This window comes from Balaenoptera borealis (assembly GCF_965194805.1).
Source record: "Balaenoptera borealis genome assembly, chromosome: X".
Classification (NCBI taxonomy): domain Eukaryota; kingdom Metazoa; phylum Chordata; class Mammalia; order Artiodactyla; family Balaenopteridae; genus Balaenoptera; species Balaenoptera borealis.
In genome coordinates this window covers 48,326,329-48,344,818 of record NC_138881.1, presented here as the reverse complement: position 1 = coordinate 48,344,818, position 18,490 = coordinate 48,326,329, and the positions used below count along the sequence as shown (strand labels likewise).

General features: G+C 40.9%; 2 protein-coding genes across 7 annotated transcripts in view; one reads left to right on the top strand and one right to left on the bottom strand.

Annotated features, from left to right (window-relative positions):
• The window catches only part of KLF8 (KLF transcription factor 8), a 336,861-nt gene that overhangs the window by 67,763 nt on the left and 250,608 nt on the right, over positions 1-18,490 (bottom strand). The window contains exon 1 of one of the 6 annotated variants that reach the window (XM_082376700.1): positions 76-134. The exons of the other annotated variants lie outside the window; for them this stretch is intronic. Within the exon in view, the coding sequence (XP_082232826.1) occupies positions 76-82 (7 nt within the window). The 5' untranslated portion in view covers positions 83-134. Of the gene's footprint in view, positions 1-75; positions 135-18,490 lie in introns of those variants that run through there. 6 annotated transcript variants of the gene reach the window in all.
• The window catches only part of LOC309620349 (zinc finger X-linked protein ZXDB-like), a 962,758-nt gene that overhangs the window by 851,368 nt on the left and 92,900 nt on the right, over positions 1-18,490 (top strand). The window lies entirely within an intron of this gene.

The following is an 18,490-nucleotide window of genomic DNA, read 5'->3' as shown; positions in this document are numbered from 1 at the left end:
GTGGGGGTGGGATGGGGGATAGAATCTAGAGGGAGGAGATGGGAATGGGTGGGTTCTAATTCCGGAGTCACTTACCGCCCATGTCACTAGCTGGGGACTCCTGAAGTGTCCGGAGCTCATGCGGTCCTCTGAGAGGCTCATACTCCTGATCGCAAGACAGCTGTTTCCCTCACACCCGCCCCTGTCTGACAGCGCGCCAGGCGGCTCGCTCTTGCCTTCTCTTTCTCGGCCCCCCACCTCCTCTTTTTCTCCTGGCTGGAAATGAGGAGGAGGGCCAGAGCCGACAGAGTCGATTCAGACCCAGCTGGGCCACCCTCGAAACAAGGGAAACAAAGCTCTCAAGCATCCAACCCCAAATTGGGGAGCCAGCAAAACCGACTTCCTAAAAAGAATCTTCCCCTTGCTGCAATGCTCTTTTAGCTCTTTTCCTCGGCTAAAAATAAAGTGGGTTCGCTGGGCCCAAGTGGCCAAGGTTGAGGATCCTCCGTTCCCCTTTCACCTCTACCAATTCAGTTCCGGCCAAACCCACTCTCCACCCATCCTCTGAACTCCACACACCCTTGAGGAGAGTGTCGGGGCTAAGAGCTAAGAAAACCAACCCAAACCCCAAAGCACTACTTGAATACAAAGTTGAGGTGGAGGACTCCTTCAAGACAGGAACCCAGGAGAATAGACCAAAAGAGGATCCCTTTACTGCCGTTGTTGCTGCTGCACACTCCAAAGCCTTCCTAAAAAGAAAGGAGGGGCAAATGCCTACGATTGGTGGAAACACATAGGGGCACCCCAGTCTAGGATAGGGGTTTCAGCAAAAAACGTCAAGAACTCGTGCGGGTACTCTAGAGTGAGGTTTCTTGGGTGCACCTAGCTGCCCCACTGGGGACCTCACGTTCATGAGGGTCAGTACCGACACTGCTAGCTGGGCAACCCAAGTGGGTGGGGTGACTTGCCTCCTGCCCGGCTAGACTCAGAGAAGAGGTGTGACTATCCTGAGGGTGGAGTTCCTTAAAAGGGACAGGCGGCCACTAGAGGAGAGTGAAGAGTGGAAGGAGGTGGAGAAGGGGGGCGCTGAGACCAAGGAGGGAGAAGGGAGGGGGTGGGGCGGGGCCCAGGGTGGAGAGCTCTGGTCTTGCCCCTGGCGGCAGTCTCCAGAAGCAGCAGGTACAACTCAATCAATTTCAGTTCCTTATTCTCAAAGAGGCTTGTAAGCACACCGTTTGGTCACCTATCCATTTGCGTGTTAAGCTGAGGGAGGGTGAAAGGGATGTGGGAATGGGAGTGGGGGCTGTATAGGAAGGGAGGAATAGGGAAGGGGAAAAGCAAGAAAGCTGGCAACTGAAAAATATTTACAGTCCTAGCTCTCCATGGTAATAGTGTGACACTAGCAAGGACAACGAAGTCACAGTATCTTCTCAGGGAGGAGACTAAGAGCAAAGGAGAATGGAACTGGGGGCATTTTCTAGCAAGAGATAAGGGAACAAGGTGAGGGTGAAAGGGTGGGAGGGGAAGAAGGAGGAGTTGAAGGAACTGTGAATACAGAAAGGTTCTTTTTAGTCTCCCAAATACCAGACCTCTAAGAATAGAGTCCTCAAACCCCTGAGATGGCCTCTCTTCCAGGCATTGTGGAAGATCCCTGCAGAGCTGAATCCATAGCAAATGAGCCACATTTCCAGGATTTCTTTGCCCTTGCTTGAAAGTCCCTCTCTAAACCATTTAATAGGAGGCCAGGAAGTCACAGGCAACCACAGGCCTTTTTCAGTGCCTCTTTGCTACCACAGTTCTTTTAAAGGGGAGGAAAGAAAGAGAAGAAACAAAGCAGAGAGAGGGAGGGAGCAGAGAGACAGGAGAAATAATAATAGCTACTGTGTATTCAGCACCTAATATGGGCAAATCACTAGGCCAAGTGTTTTACATTCATCATTTCTCATTTATTCCTGATAACAACCCTGGAGAATAGGTGCTATTATACTCTCCAAGCTCCTCCTTGTTTTTTTGGCCGCCGGGGAATTCCCAAGCCCCCTTTTAAAAATAGAAAACTGAGGTTCACAGCCCAGTACTTCCCAACACATATATGCCCACTCGCTTGATATTGCTGCCAGAATGTCTTTAATCGTCTCATCTTTTCTTATTCCACCCCAAACTCGGTTATTCCTCCTGTAGTTCACCTGAATGACATCACCATGTACCCCAACATCCAAGACAACACTCTGGGACTCATCCTTTAATCTGCTGTGATCTGGACCCTGTCTACCTCTCAGGCAGCAGAGCTTTTGCTGATTTCCTGGGTCTTACCTGTATTACAAATCCCAGAGAATGCCAGGTTATTGCCATCCTCTATGCTTTGGCTCATTTTTCTTTCTCTTCCTCAAATGGCCTAAGCTCTCTGTCTACCTCCTTGAAAGGACTAATTCAAGATCATCTCCCCTCCTTACTTAATTCTTTCAGGCAGAACTAACCATCGCTTCCTCTGTGCCCTTCTCTACCTCAGGGCACATATTTGTTGATATAATTGCTTGCCCATACTAGACTATAAAGTCCCTGAAGTTAGGCACAAGATGTTATCATCTCTGTAACCTGGGTGCCAGGTATTATTATTAACAATAATAATAGTTATTGACCATTAACTATGTGCCAAACTGTTCTAAGCCATATGTGTATACATATATACACATTGAGTATATATAAATATATATATATGTTTTATATATCAGAGTTAATTGCAAAGGCAGGACTTTTCCTTTATATTCTTTGCCTCTTGACACATCAATAATCAGCAAGTGGCCACGTAAGTCACAGGAAAGGGTATGGGGGAACACGTATGGAGAAGTAGAAATTGAGATCAGTTTCCCTCTCCTTCCAGGAAGCAACACAGACTCTCCTTTGTATTAGCTTCCTTAAGAAATAAACCAAACAGCGACCTGCAATACCTTTAACTCCTTCCATCAAACCCTAAGGCTTAAGGAGACTGCCTGCTTGAAGTAGCAGCCTGTGCTTTCCTCTTTATAACCAGAGTCAGATGAGGGATGTAAGAGTTAAATTAAGCAGGGAACCAATGAACAACAGCTAAGAAATATGCAGATACCCCAGGTGTCAAGGCCCAAGAAGCGCTGTTTTTCCCTTTCCCTCTTCCTCCTCTTCATCCTCCTGCCTCTCCTCCTCCTTTTCTTGAAAGCCAGCTGACAAACTACTAGGGTGGAGCCCAGTCTGAGGGCTAGAGGGAGGGGAAGAAAAGCCTCAGTAAGAGGACTCCACCCTCCCTGCTCCCAGTAGAACAACAACAAAAGAGAAGTCTTGGAGAGCTGGGGCTGAGAGGAAGGTGGGGCAGAATAGGGTGAAGTGAGGAAGGGAGGGGAGAGCAAGGGGAGATAGGGGCCCAACAGGGTAGAGTTGGTCTGGGGAAGTCAAGTTGTATATAAACAGAAAAGCCTGCATTCTTAAGTCACTGTTGTTCACGGAACAACAAAAGTGTAGCTGAAAGTAGCGCATAGCTCAGATCTAATAGGAAAAATATTGCCCTCCTCACCCGCTTTCTTCTTTTTCTGCAGTTCCCCAGAGGGAATATTCCCCCTGTGAGCTCAGCTAGAAGGAGACCTTTTGCCCCTCTGCTAATGTTGAACAAGTGTTAAGTTCCTCACACATGCCAGAAGACAGTGCTAAGTTCTGCCAGCAAAGGATAAGGATATTTTAGAGAAGGAAATCCAGTTAGCTGAGAAGAGAAAGCCTGGAAAGAGATTGTAGGAGAATAACAATGACTTAGCTTGCAAACTGTACAACCTTGGGCAAGTGATCTCACTTCTCTAAAAGTCAGTTTCCTCACCTATTTCTTTTAAAGGTATGCTGCTAGTACTTCTCAGAATTGTTAAAAGATTTAAAAAGATGCAGAGGTGGCTTTACAGTGAAATTAATGAAGTTTGAGCTTCAAGGTCCCTCATTTGAATGGCCCCTTTCCAAGACACTGAGAGTGATCAAACTGTGTTTTTCTTAAAGAGGATCCCCAAAGTTGTATAAGCTTCAGGCCCCACAAGACCTGGATCTGCCCCCAATGAGATTATAGCCTACAAAGCACAGTACCTCACACAAAGAAAGCATTCAAGATAGGATAACTATTATTCTTGGCAATGGCAGCTCTTAAATCTACTAGCTTTAGATTGCGTCCCTTTCTGGACACAGATATTGGGAACATGCCTCCATGTTTCCCATAACTCCCATACTTGTATATATGAATAACTTATAAAAATTAATAACTAAACTGCTTGCTTGAGACATTCAGAGGCATGACTAAATTCACCTTAGGAATGGCCAGTGGGCCAGGAGCAGGTGACCAGGCTTTGAAATTCTCTTGGAAGAGCACCATCCTAGGCAAGCTCTAGCAGGCCTGCTACCATCCACGAGTTTAGTTGTACCTCAGGCTGCTAACTTTATGAGTAGAGCTTGACTAGGGGTGTGTATGTGTGTGGGGTGTGTGTGTGTGTGTATGTGTGTGTGGACTTTTCACACTATTTAGACCCTAGATGCTACCACACCTATAAATTGGAGGAGGGAAGAGGCTTTATAATCAGCAACCAAGCCAAATCAGAAAAACTGGGATCCTCAGCCTCATCTGCAGGAAAGGAATAACATCCTTGGCCTGGTCCCAAAAATGTATATTCCTGAGTCAGAGAAGGATTCTACTGAGTATACAAGAAAAAGACTTGCATTCTTGCTTTCATATTAAACAAATAAATATACAAGATTGTCTAAGGAAATGTATAAATAGAACAGGAACTTCTTTATCATTAAGCTGGATTCAGAGAGGCACCAGGGCCCTGCAGCCCTCCCCCGCAAAGCAGACTCATGATTATCATCCTTGCATTACCACAAATAGCTCTCACTTTCCTAACAGATGGGTTGTGTCCATCTACCGCTGTCCCCCAAACCAGTGAGAGAATGGCTTTCACCGTACAGCCTATTGTAGTCTTATCACTTCCCTGAGAAAGTGAGAGGGAGAGAAGAAAGAAGATGGAGAGTATGTATTTGGTGCTTTCTTAAAACCTTTCCACTAACATACCTATTGAGGTATTGCACCTTTATTCTTTCCTTCCTCTGCTCTTTGTTTGTCCAAATGGCCCTGTATTGTGGTAGCTCTTTCCTCTCAAGTCAATATCACAAATATAGTTGTAGCAGCCTACCATTAAGCCACAATGACAGGACATTACCTTTTCAGGTCAGGCTAGTAGTGAATTTAAAAGTGTAAGACAGGCAGATTAGCAGTGGTAATTCACTTCATAAAGTGAGATAAATGGTTTGATCTGGGAAGTGAATCTATAGTATGTCATGGGGATATAGGCAACTACACCTGTTAACATGGTGTAAACACATAGCTGAAATGATCAGGACTATGTGAAGAACAGGTGGAAATATATACACAAATATGATGAAAATAAAACACTGGAGGCATACACTAGAGGCAAGAGTTAGTCACCCAAGCACAGAATGTTGTTGTAGGAAGGGCCTGAAGAGATCATTTCATTCAGCATTTTTCAACATGTCTTAGGCATATCCCTAGTGGTATGAAGGATTATCTTAGACAGTACAGAGTTAACTATTTTCTAATAGTAATCATGTATTTTAATGGTTGCCTTCTATTTATGGGGAGTTAGACTGGCTTTCTACTTATGGTAGTGCTATTTTTGATGCAATTTTTTAGTAAAATAAGTCAGTTTATTTAAGGAAGCATACTAAGTAAATAACAGTATAGCTAATACTCAGATATGGTCTAAATCATGAAGGTGAAATGTAAATAACTGAACTTTAGCAAACAATGATTGAACCCAATTATCTTCCCAATTCAGGAGCTCCTTTATTAGACACTTTGGTTTAAAGGAAAGTCTAACCCCCAAATAAATAAATGTATAGCAATCCTGCCTCCTCCTCCTCCTATGACCATGACAGAATTGCTAATATAACATGGAAGTTTTCCACTGAGCTTGGATGAAACCTTATACTGTTTCTGAACACACTTCTACAGCAAGTTTTCCTTGAACCTCCAGTTTGGGCTAAGGGGGTCTCTTCTAGCCCTTATAGCACGCTGACATAATTCTTTCATAAGACTCACCACATTATAGTACACCTATCTTTTTATATGGCAGTTTCATTCATTTGACTGTCAGTTCCTTGAGGTTAGGAGTTCAATCATCAGTAGTTCAATCATCTTTATATTTTTAGCTCTTTGCACAGTACTTGTCATATAACAAGTACTCAATAAAAGTTGGTGGAATGGAATAATTTAGAGCCACATGTCTCAGTGTAAATTCTGATTTCACCACTTGCTAGCTGTGTGACCCTGAACAAGTTATTTGACGTATCTGGGCCTTGGTGTCCTCATCTGTAAGATAGGAATAATAATAGTTCATATCTCATAGGATATTGAGAGGATTATGTAATTTATTACATATACATATAACATGCTTAGAACAGAACTTGGCACAGACTAAGCACTACACAAATTTTTGCTATTATTATGTTGAACTGAAATATGTTTTTTTGAAATTTCTACCTGTGCATCCTGAAACTGACCCATGGAAAAACAAAGATCAAGTCTACTCCTTCTTCCATGTCATGGTCCCTCAAATGTCTCACCTTCTTTTCCCTCCCATAAACATCCCTGATTGCTTAATCCATCCCCTGTATAATATGGTTTCCATACTTTCAACAACCTGTTTTCTTGGTCGGTTACAGCAAAATGATCAGAACTCCCAGGCTAGAGATGCTGTCTCACAGAGACCAACGTACTTCCCCATATTGTTTACCAGGCAAGCAAGTGCAAGGATGAGTATATCTCTATTACCAGAAAAGAAGAGATGGGGACAAAGGAAGCTCATCCTAGATTTAAATATAACAATGAAAAGTTGGAAAGAATCTGAATGTTCACAACAAGATGTTGGGTAGCTAAATTATAGTTCATGCATATGACTACAGAGTTATTCAAATTTAAGGTTTTCAAATATTCTCAGTGACCATGGAAAATATTTATATAATAATGTTAAATGTAAAAATAGGACACAAAAGTGCACTTACACTATCATTTCATTTTTGTTCAACATACATGCCACACATTTTTACCACAGAAATAAACACATTTTAGTATTAAAAAAGGATAGCCATAGAATTATAAGACAATTTTGTTTTTTAAATTTTTCTATAACGAGCATGTTTTACTTTTATAATTGGAAAAAATATTTGAGTTAGATGTCAAATTAAAGTTGTAGGTAGTTGAAGGATTATGGGAAGTTTGTTTCCTTTTTTATACTTTGTTTTCTAAATTTTCTATAACAAATTTGTACTATTTCTATAATTAGAATAAAACAACTCGGATGAATTGTTTGTAAATCAGCATCTTATCATAACCCTCACTTGCCTGAATCACATCAGCTTAAAGAAAGAATACTCAAGTAGCATGTATATGTAATACTAGTAATAGGAACCACTCACATCATTTCTTACCTAGCTTATCAAAATAAACTCCTAATTAGTCTCCCTATCTCTACTTTTGCTCTCATGCACTGCAGCTAGGATTGATTATTCCGAAATCAGAAATTTCTCAAAGGTATCTTATTGCCCTCAAGATAAAAGCTAAAACCTCTTAGTGTGACCTACAAGAAAAGCCTTCATAAATGTTTCATACATTTTCCCTAGCCTCATCTCCTCAACCAGGACTTGCCACCTGCTCTGGACAATGCTTTGCAAGCCAAAGTACAGGAATTCTGGTTGAATGTCCCTTTTCCTCCTTATACATTTGGCAGAACAATTTTCCTTAGTAGCAATAACCACAATTTTTAATTGGGTATGTTGTGCATTTGTGTGATTACGTTTTCTTTACCTGTCTCTCCCACTAGACCCTTTTTTTTTTTTTTTTTGGCCATGCCATACAGCATGCAGGACCTTAGTTCTCTGACCAGGGATCAAACCAATGTCCCCTGCATTGGGAGCACAGAACCTTAACCACTGGACCACCAGGGAAGTCCCTAGACTTCTTTTTTTGTGAAGGCAGAATCCAGGTATCTGGGCCTTGGTGTGTGACCCTGAACAAGTTATTCTGCTATTTTACTCTCAAATGTAGTCCACTACTTGGAAGAGAATAGATGCTCAATGAATATTTGTTACCTCACTGACAAGCTAACTGAATAATATCCTCATCTGTTTTTTTTTTTTTTTTTTTTGCTAAGTGTTCATCTTTGACTTCTCTCCTCTATAAAGGTCCTGAATGTGCCTAGATAGCAAGGGGTCATAGTAGTGGGGGTAGGGTAAAGTGGAGTAGGTTTTTCCCATTCATAATAATTGGTTAAAGAGCTTAGGGCTGAAATTAGTCTACATCGCTATAATCATAATAATAACAACACATATGAATGGTGTATAGTCACTCTTCCAAACACTTTATCTGTAGAAAGACATTTAATTCCTGCAACAATCCTATAAGTGCCATTATCCCTATTTTACAGATGAGGAAATTAAGGCAGAGAGAACTTAAGTAACTTTGCCAAGATCACATACCATATCACCCCTTTTAGTTATCCTGATTTTATCTGGATCCAAAGAACATGGGACAAGCCTCAGTATCCTCAGAAATAGATTCTAGAGATACGAGTAAGAATCTGTTTTAAACCTGCACAAGTTTTGAACAGGGAAGTCTCATCTAATGACCACAGTAGAAATTAAGCAGGAGGCACTATTCCATGGTGACCAAAAAGGCCATTTGTTGTGGAATTATTTTTGCATTATGAATTTGCTTTAAAATTAGTCTGGACAATTCCAGCCAATATTATTGTTCTCATTTTAGAGTATCAGAAACGCACAGTATTTGTGAAAAAGTGCCTTGCATAGAATCAAGATTTTGTGACAGCATTTAAAACTCCAGTATATCATGGTTCTCACATTTGAGTGTGCATTAGAATCACCTGGACATCTTGTTAAAAACAGATTGCAGGGCCCTACCCCCAGGGTTTCTGATTTAGTAGGTTGTGGGTGAGACCTAAGAATTTTCATTTCTAGCAAGTTCCCAGGTTATGCTGATGCTGCTATTCTGGGGACCATACTTGGAAAACTAATGGTCTGAGTTTTGCTCATTTGGGTAATGGGAACGTATATCCTGCTATCCCGTATTGCTCTACAGGTATTAGAAATCAACAGTTGACTGATCCATAGGAAGTACTTTTTTATTGATTTTCAGAACAAAGAATGCTTTCTATAGTTAATTAATTTTTTCCAGTTTACAGAAGCAGCTAATAATAATGACCACCATATTCTGAGTACCTACTGCACTGCTAAGCACTTTATAGTCATTACCTCATTTACTCCTCACTACATCACTGAGATTCTCATTTTGCCCTGGGTAGGAGCTGAAGGCCCACTGATGAAAAAGGTAGCTGAAGACAAAGGTGGCTCTGAAGAACACAACTGGAGAGAATAAATCATCATCATCATCATCACCATCATCTAACATTGGTGGAGCACTGTGATAAGTCCAATACTGGCTTTATTTAATCCATGCAAGCACCCTCAGAGTTAATATCCCAGTCTTATAGCCAAGTACATGCCAGAGTGTGCGCGTGTGTGCTTAACCTCTACTGCTTCCCAATGCTCAGTCTCAGGCTTTTTAATTCACCCATTTTGAATTGGGTGGATGGGGAAGACAGCAATGTAAATGGGAGAAGGAGAGGATACTGGAGAGAGGCTGGAGGTCAGTGGGCATCTCTAGCATTGGTTTAAACCTGGATATCCCTGGATTCTAGCCTTATGATAGCTAAGGATCATATTTTTTGGAGGTTATTTTTAGTCTGAGAAAAAAATGAGTCTGGTAGCTTTAGCAATGGCCCATTCCCCAGTTGCTAATACCTAGGGCTTAGAGTCACTCAATATTAATCATCTGTCTGTCTGCACAGAACTCCTGGCAGACCCATTCCTCCTGTGGGAGAAGCTGTAATAACTGGCCACTCACCATTTGTGTTTGATGATACTCATTCTTCAGAGAGGTCTCCAAACAGCTTTAGATTCCTTCAATAGCCTAACACAGGCAGAGCCTAAAAAAAATCACTTGACCAAGGCTTCACATTCCCTAAATACATCAAATTTCAAATTTGCCTTTATTGCCAAATTGCAGCATTGAAAGATTCATCATATAAATTCAAATGTGGAGCCCATGATTGGACCACACTTCCTGTGATACACTACTTTTAATATTTATATATAAGAATTTTTAAAAATCTTGTGAATAACATTGTATTATGCATGCTTATTAAAAATGTCATTTTGTTTAATGTGATAATTTAAAACATACCACAATTTTGCAGACATTTCTGATATTTCATTTAAAAATATTCTGAGAATTTCAACAAAAAGAAGTAAACCAGATTCCTTTGACCACTGTGAGGTCTGGCCCCATGTAGATCCCCTTCCCTAAACTGACTCTAGATTCTCTAATCCCACATCTTTACTCTGTTAAAGTGAAAGCCTAACCTAATCCTCACAAACCCTTTTGCATTTCTACAAACCTGTATAGAGAGCTTCTGGAAAGGAGAATTCCTCCCCCCCCCCCAATTTATCTAGGGTTAAATTAAAAGAATTAAAAATTTCCTTGGCCTTTCAACTTTCCTTACTATTTATGCCTAATTACAGTGAGGCTAAATAGCAATTATGTGTATCAGTAAACGTATGTTAGATTAACTTTTACATTCCAGTTTGATTATGTTACTAAAACATTATGAGTCTTTTTGATCTTCATAGTATATTGCTCAGGTAGAATGATGATCTGCTTGTAATAAAAGGGAAAGATTATTAGTTTTAAGATGAGGCATTGGCAGTATGTTTATTGCTAGCTTTGTATGTAGGACACAGCCAACTTACTTATGAGTTCTTATCACAGAACATGTTTTGAACCAGAAAAAGGATTGTTTTCATCAGACCCCAAAATATATCTTCTACTGAGCAGGACTCTTTGCTTTCCATCACTCTAACCCAAACTCTGGGTTCAGGTCCCAGAACTCTAGCCTAGGTATATTACCTCACTACTTCTGTTTTTAGCAGAGGAGAGTTTGGACACTATCTGGTACCTCAGATACTTACAGAGTTCTAAATTAATTTAACCAAAGCATCAAGGTTCTTCATCCCTGCCCCTAGAAACAGGTTACCTTTGGATCCTCTCTGTACAGATACAGGCACTGGTACAGGTTTTCCTTTCTGCCATTGGTATGTGATGTGAGTCAGATGATTCTGCTTCTTACTAGGACAACTGCTGCAATGGATGATCAGTAGTCCTATTTCAGACCCAACTGGTTGTTGGGAGTCTGCCAATTACATCGCTAGCAGTGATTTCACTCTCACCTGGTCTGCAGCAAGTGACCCCAGCTACAGCCAGGGACCTATAAGCTAGGACCTCCTACCCATCATCCATCCTTCTTCAGTGTACTGTCCCTTTCTCATTAATCTCTCTTCATATTACCAATCCTAATTTACTTCTGCATTTCAATTTTCTGTCTGTCAGAATATCTGTTAACTCCAATGTTGTTTTCTTATCTCAAAGGCATAATTCCCTCTGTTCAGAAAGTTCAGTAAAATTCCCAGAAGCAGTGTCTACTAGGCTACTGGGAGGGGCAGAAATCCCCTCCATAGTACCTTTTGTTCTAACTCTTGGGTCCACCGAATATCATCAGCCTTTTAAAGGTACAATTGAAGATGACATGGAAGAATCCTGGATTCTACAACCTCAGTTAGTTAGAACCTGGAGCAATTAGCCTCTCATTTAGTTCTAATGGATTCTATCAGGAAAACACTCCCAATAATAAATTTTTCCACAGCACCAGAGTTGTAGTGGAGATGTTCTGGTTTCTAATGGGCATTCTACATATGAAATCATTGCCAGGATGTGGCTTACTACCCTTGAGTATGCCTCCAAGACAGAAAATCATCAAGTACTAATTTTTGCTATTAGTTATGCTCTTCAAATAGGCAACACATACCTTCACTACCATTGTGAAAACCATTGTACACAAGTTCATATTTGTTTGGCACATACTATTTGATATGGGAGAGAGATTTGAGGTATCAAGGAAGATCAGAGAAAGCTTACCTGAGGTTGAGTAAACACTAACTAGCACAAGAGGGAGTACACAGGAAGAAGAAATATCATGGACAAAGGCCTGGCAGCATTAGGGTCTTACATATAGGGTTTTATATATGTCCAAAAACCCAAGAAGCCAGAGAGGTTGGAGGAAAGTGAGTGAGAGTAGTACACGTTGAGCCTGGAGATACAGGAAGGGGCCAGACTATACAGGAGTTCATAGAGATCCTAAAGAGTTTTGTTTTTCTCCAAAGAGTCACTAAATATTTTTAGCAGAGGAGTAACATAATCAAATATGTATTTTGAAATGTATCTTTGGCTGTAGTGTGGAGATCAGATTAGAGGGGGCTGTGGTAAATTAGGGGAAACAAGTTAGGAGGTGCAGGAGTTCAGCAATAAATGATTATAATTTAGATCATAGCTTAGATTATACCTTAGGTAGAGGCAGTGAAGATGCAGAGAATCATACTGATTTTAGAGAAACTTAGGAGGTCCTATCAACAGAATTTGGTAAGGGATTTAATATTAGAGGTGAGGGAGAGGGAAATGTCCAAGATGATTCTTAGAATTCTAACTTGAGCAACTGGATAGTGAAGTCATTCACTGAGGAACAATGTAAAAGAACCATATTTAGGGAGGGAAGATAATGAGTTTGGTTTTGGATGTGTTGAGTTTGAGGTGTTTTATGGCAATACCAAGTAAGATATTGGATATGTGGGTTTCTGAGGAGTTTCATGCTCACTGTAGAGGACCTAAACCTTATAGAGCACTGATTGCTTCTGCAGACTTCAGGTATTGTTCTACTTTATATAAAAGCATTTTTTCAGATCTTCTACTTTGGGTTCTCTTCTAGCAGCATTTTACATTTAATTAGGGGAGATTTGTTTAGTTTGCAGCCAATTTTTTCTTTCTTTTTTCAAAACAACTTCTCTTGAATCCTCCAACCAACTCTTATTGAATTAGCCATCTCTAAAATAGTGAGGACTTGTTCATTTAACATACATATCACCAATGTAATAGTGGTAGTCTCAATTTGTTAGTTACGTTCTCTTGATAAGAACAAGAAGAGCAAATAATTATTGAGCGCTTAATAAGTGATACATCTTATTTCATAGACTCTGGAGATTCCACAGTGAATTAAGATTTGCTCATTGTGTGCAAGAGACTCATAGTTTACTGATCAAACTGGCCACCTACCTCTGTCCTATAGCATATAACTTAGCAATAGTTATATTTCTGAATTGGAAGGCCACTGACATGTGTTGAGCACCTGTTATGTGACAAATATGAAACTGGTATTTGAGATGTACTTGTGCATGGAAGGCAGTATAAGGTAGTAGTTAAGAGGGTAAACTTTGGAGTTAGACTGCCTGAGTTCCACTCCTGGCTCTATGACTTGAGTAAGTTACTTAATCTCTCTGTGCCTCTGTTACTTCCTCCGTAAAATGAGACTAATAGTAGTACCTATGTATAGTAGTTTGCTATGACTGACATAACAAAGTGCCACAACTGTTGGCTTAAATAACATAAATTTATTGTCTAACAATTCTGGAGGCTGGGAGTCCAAAATCAAGATATTAGCAGGGTTGGTTCCCTCTGTGGGCTGTGAGGGAAGTATCTATTCCAGGTCTCTCTCCTTAGTTTGTAGATGGGTGATTTCTTTCTATGTCTTTTCACATCATCTTCCCTTTACACACATCTCTATGTCCAAATTTCCCTGTTTATAAGGACACTAGTCACATGGATTAGGGTCCACCCTAATTACCTTATCTTAAGAAATTACATCTGCTATACTGGGGGTTGGGATTTCAACACATGAAGTTTGGAAGGGGAGACACAATTCAACTAATAATACTATGTTATAGGATTATAGTGAAGATTAGAAAAGAGCATCCATAAATTACTTAAAACAATTCCTGGCACATTGTGCACACTCAATGAATGTTAACTATTAAGTTAACTATATTATTTCATTTAATCTTTATACACATGGCCCATATTAATTAGGCAATTTTTATTGATTAGCACACTGAGACTCAATGTCACACAGGAGTTTTTGGTAGAGCCAGGATTGTAACCTAGCTCTGACTGATCTCAAACCTGATTCATGTTTCACTATACCACGAGGCATCATCAGGTGACTAGGTTGTTGTCTCTGTGAAACTGCCATAGAAATATTTTCAGATATGGTCAATGATTTCATGCATCAGTGTGAAGATCCCACTGTCTGTGGGTCTCTGATTAGCAACAGTAATTGGTCATATATATACTTTGTCATCTAAGATAACACTACACCAGACGACCCAGGCTAACAACAGTATCATTGAGAATAAGGGCCTAAGCAATGTGGGAAGAAATTTAGGTCCTCAAAAGTCTATTTGTAGAGACCTGCAAGATGGCAGAGGAGTAAGACGTGGAGATCACCTTCCTCCCCATAATACATCAAAAATACATCTACATGTGGAACAACTCCTACAGAACACCTACTGAATGCTGGCAGAAGACCTCAGACTTCTCAAAAGGCAAGAAACTCCCCATGTACCTGAGTAGGACAAAAGAAAAAAGAAAAAACAGACAAAGGATAGGGACAGGACCTGCACCTCTGGGAGGGAGCTATGAAGGAGGAAACGTTCCACACATTAGGAAGCCCCTTCACTGGTCAAGACGGGGTGTGGGCAAGGGGGAAGCTTCAGAGCCATGAAGGAGAGCACAGCAACAGGAGTGCAGAGGGCAAAGAAGAGAGATTCCGCACAAAGGATCAGTGCTGACCAGCACTCACCAGCTTGAGAAGCTTGTCTGCTCACCCACTGGGGCGGCGGGGGCTGAGATCTGAGGCTCGGGCTTCAGAGGTCAGACCCCAGGAAGAACACAGCCTGAAGGGGGCTAGTGTGTCACGGCTAGCTGGGAGGTAGTCCAGGAAAAGTCTGGACCTGCCAGAGAGGTAAGACACCTTTGTTTTGGGGGACACAAAGAGAGGGGATTCCTTACCTGTGGGCCCACAGAAGGCAGAGCACTGCCTAAGTGAGCTCCAGAGAGAGGCGTGAGCCATGGCTATCACCTTGAACCCCAGAGATGGGCATGAACTGATAACATTGCTGCGGCTGCCAGCAAGAATCCTGGGTGCAATGACAGGTCACTATCCACACACCCCAGGAGTCTGTGAAGCAAGCCACTGCCAGAGTCCCGTGATTCAGGGACAAGTACCCAGGGAGAACACAGAGCACGCCTCAGGCTGTTGCAAGATCACACCAGCCTCTGCCGCCTCAGGCTCGCCTCGCATTCCAATTATGACTACCATACCCCTACCTACTCCCAGACTGAGTGAGCAAAAGAGCCTGAATCAGCCGCTGCTTTAGCCCCCTCCTCTCTGGGAAGGGAACAGGCTCCTGAGGGTAGCCTACACTCAGAGGCAGGGCCAAAACCAAAGCTGAACCGCAGGAGATATGCACACAAAGTAGAAAAAGGGAAATTTCTCCATGCAGCCTCAGGAGCAGCAGGTAAAATCACCACAATCAACTTGATAAACGCTGCAACTGAAGAATACATGAATAAACAATGAATGTTCCCAAAATTGAGGTGATGGACTTTGAGAGCAAATGCAGACGTGGTGTGTGCTTTCTGCATCTAATTTGATTCTGGTTTTATGTTTATCTTAGTTTAGTATTTAGTGTTTATTATCATTGGTAGATTTGTTTATTGGTTTGGTTGCTCTCTTCCTTCATATATATATATTTTTTTAAATTTTTATTTGTTTATTTATTTATTTATTTATTTATTTATTTATGGCTGTGTTGGGTCTTCGTTTCTGTGTGAGGGCTTTCTCTAGTTGCGGCAAGTGGGGGCCACTCTTCATCGCGGTGCGCAGGCCTCTCACTATCGCGGCCTCTCTTGTTGCGGAGCACAGGCTCCAGATGCGCAGGCTCAGTAGTTGTGGCTCACGGGCCTAGTTGCTCCGTGGCATGTGGGATCTTCCCAGACCAGGGCTCGAACCCGTGTCCCCTGCATTGGCGGGCAGATTCTCAACCACTGCACCACCAGGGAAGACCCTCCTTCATATATATTTATATATATTTTTGTTGTTCGGTTTTGTCCTTTTCTCTTTTTGTGAGTGTGTATGTGTATGCTTTTTCTGTGATTTTGTCTGTATAGGTTTGCTTTTACCATTTGTCCTAGGGTTCAGTCTGCTAGTTTTTTTTGTTTTTGTTTTTGTCTTTGAATTTCTTTTTGTTTAGTTTTGTCTCTTCCTTTTCTTCTGATCCATGTGGCTGGAAGGGTCCTGGTGCTTCAGCTGGATGTAAGGCCTGAGCCTCTGAGGTGGGGGGTCCAAGTCCCTGACAATGGACCACAAGAAACCAACCAGGCCCATGTAAAATAAAACGGAAAAATCTCTCCCAGAGATTGTTGTCTCAACACTAAGACCCAGATACACGAAAAGTCCAGCAAGCTTCAGTGCTGTACACCCCATGCCAAATAAAGAGGAGGACAGGAACAGAACACCACTCATTAGCAGAGATGCTGACTAAAATCATAATGAGTTCACAGACACCTCAAAACACACTGCCGGATGCAGTCCTCCCCACCAGAAAGACAACATCCAGCCTCATCCACCAGAACACAGGCACGAGTACCCTCCACCAGGAAGCCTACACAACCTACTGAACCAACCTCATACACTGGATGCTGACTCCAAAAATAACGGGAAATACAAACTTGCAGAGAGCAAAAAGGACACCCCAAATGCAGAAAGTTAAACAAAATTAGAAAACAGAGAAATATGCAGCAGATGAGGAGCAAAGGAAAAACCCACCAGCCCAAACAAAAGATGAGGAATTAGGCAGTCTCTATAAAAATAAATTCGAGAGTAATAATAGTAAAGATGATCCAAAATCTCGAAAATAGAAGGCAGAAAACACAAGAAACGTTTAACAAGGACCTAGAAGAACTGAACAGCAAACAAACAATGAGGAAAAACACAATAAATGAAATTAAAAATACTCCAGAAGGAATCAATAGCAGAATAACTGAGGCAGAAGAAAGGATAAGTGACCTGGATGATGAAAGAGTGGAAATAACTGCTGCAGAGCAGAATAAAGAAAAAAGAATGAAAAGAATTGAGGACAGTCTCAGAGACATCTGGGACAATATTAAATGCATCAATATTCGAAATATAGGGGTCCCAGAAGAAGAAGAGAAAAAGAAAGAAACTGAGAAAATATTTGAAGAGATTATAGTTGAAAACTTCCCTAATATGGGGAAGGAAATAATCAATCAAGTCCAGGAAGCGCAGAGAGTTCCATAAAGGATAAATCCAAGGAGAAACATGCCAAGACACATATTAATCAAACTATCAAAAAAAATACAAAGAAAAAATATTAAAATTAGCAAGTGAAAAACAACAAATAACATACAAGGGAATCACCATAAGGTTAACAGCTGATCTTTCTGCAGAAACTCTGCAAGCCAGAAGGGAGTAGCAGGACATATTTAAAGTGATGAAAGGGAAAAACCTACAACCAAGATTAATCTACCCAAAAAGGATCTCACTCAGATTTGACGGAGAAATTAAAAACATTACAGAGAAGTAAAAGCTAAGAGAATTCAGCATCACCAAACCAGCTTTACAACAAATGTTAAAGGAAATTCTCCAGACAGGAAACACAAGAGAAGGAAAAGACCAACAATAACAAACCCAAAACATTAAGAAAATGGAAATAGGAACATACATATCAATAACTACCTTAAATGAAAATGGATTAAATGCTCCAACCAAAAGACATAGACTGGCTGAATGGATGCACAAACAAGACCAGTATATATGTTGTCTACAAGAGACACACTTCAGACCCAGGGACACATACAGACTGAACGTGAGGGTATGGAAAAAGATATCCCGTGCAAAGGGAAATCAAAAGAAAGCTGGAGTAGCAATTCTCATATCAGACAAAATAGACTTTAAAACAAAGACTATTACAAGAGACAAAGAAGGACACTACTTAATGATCAAGAGATTAATCCAAGAAGAAGATATAACAATTGTAAATATTTATGCACCCAACATAGGAGCACCTCAATACATAAGGCAATTACTAACAGCCATAAAAGGGGAAATCGACAGTAACACAATCAAAGTAGGGGACTTTAACACCCCACTTTCACCAATGGACAGATCATCCAAAATGAAAATAAATAAGGAAACACAAGCTTTAAATGATACATTACACAGATGGACTTAATTGATATTTATAGGACATTTTATCCAAAAACAACAGAATACACTTTCTTCTCAAGTTCTCTTGGAACATTCTCCAGGATACATCATATCTCAGGTCACAAATCAAGCCCTGGTAAATTTAAGAAAATTGAAATCATGGCAAGTATCTTTTCTGACAACAATGCTATAAG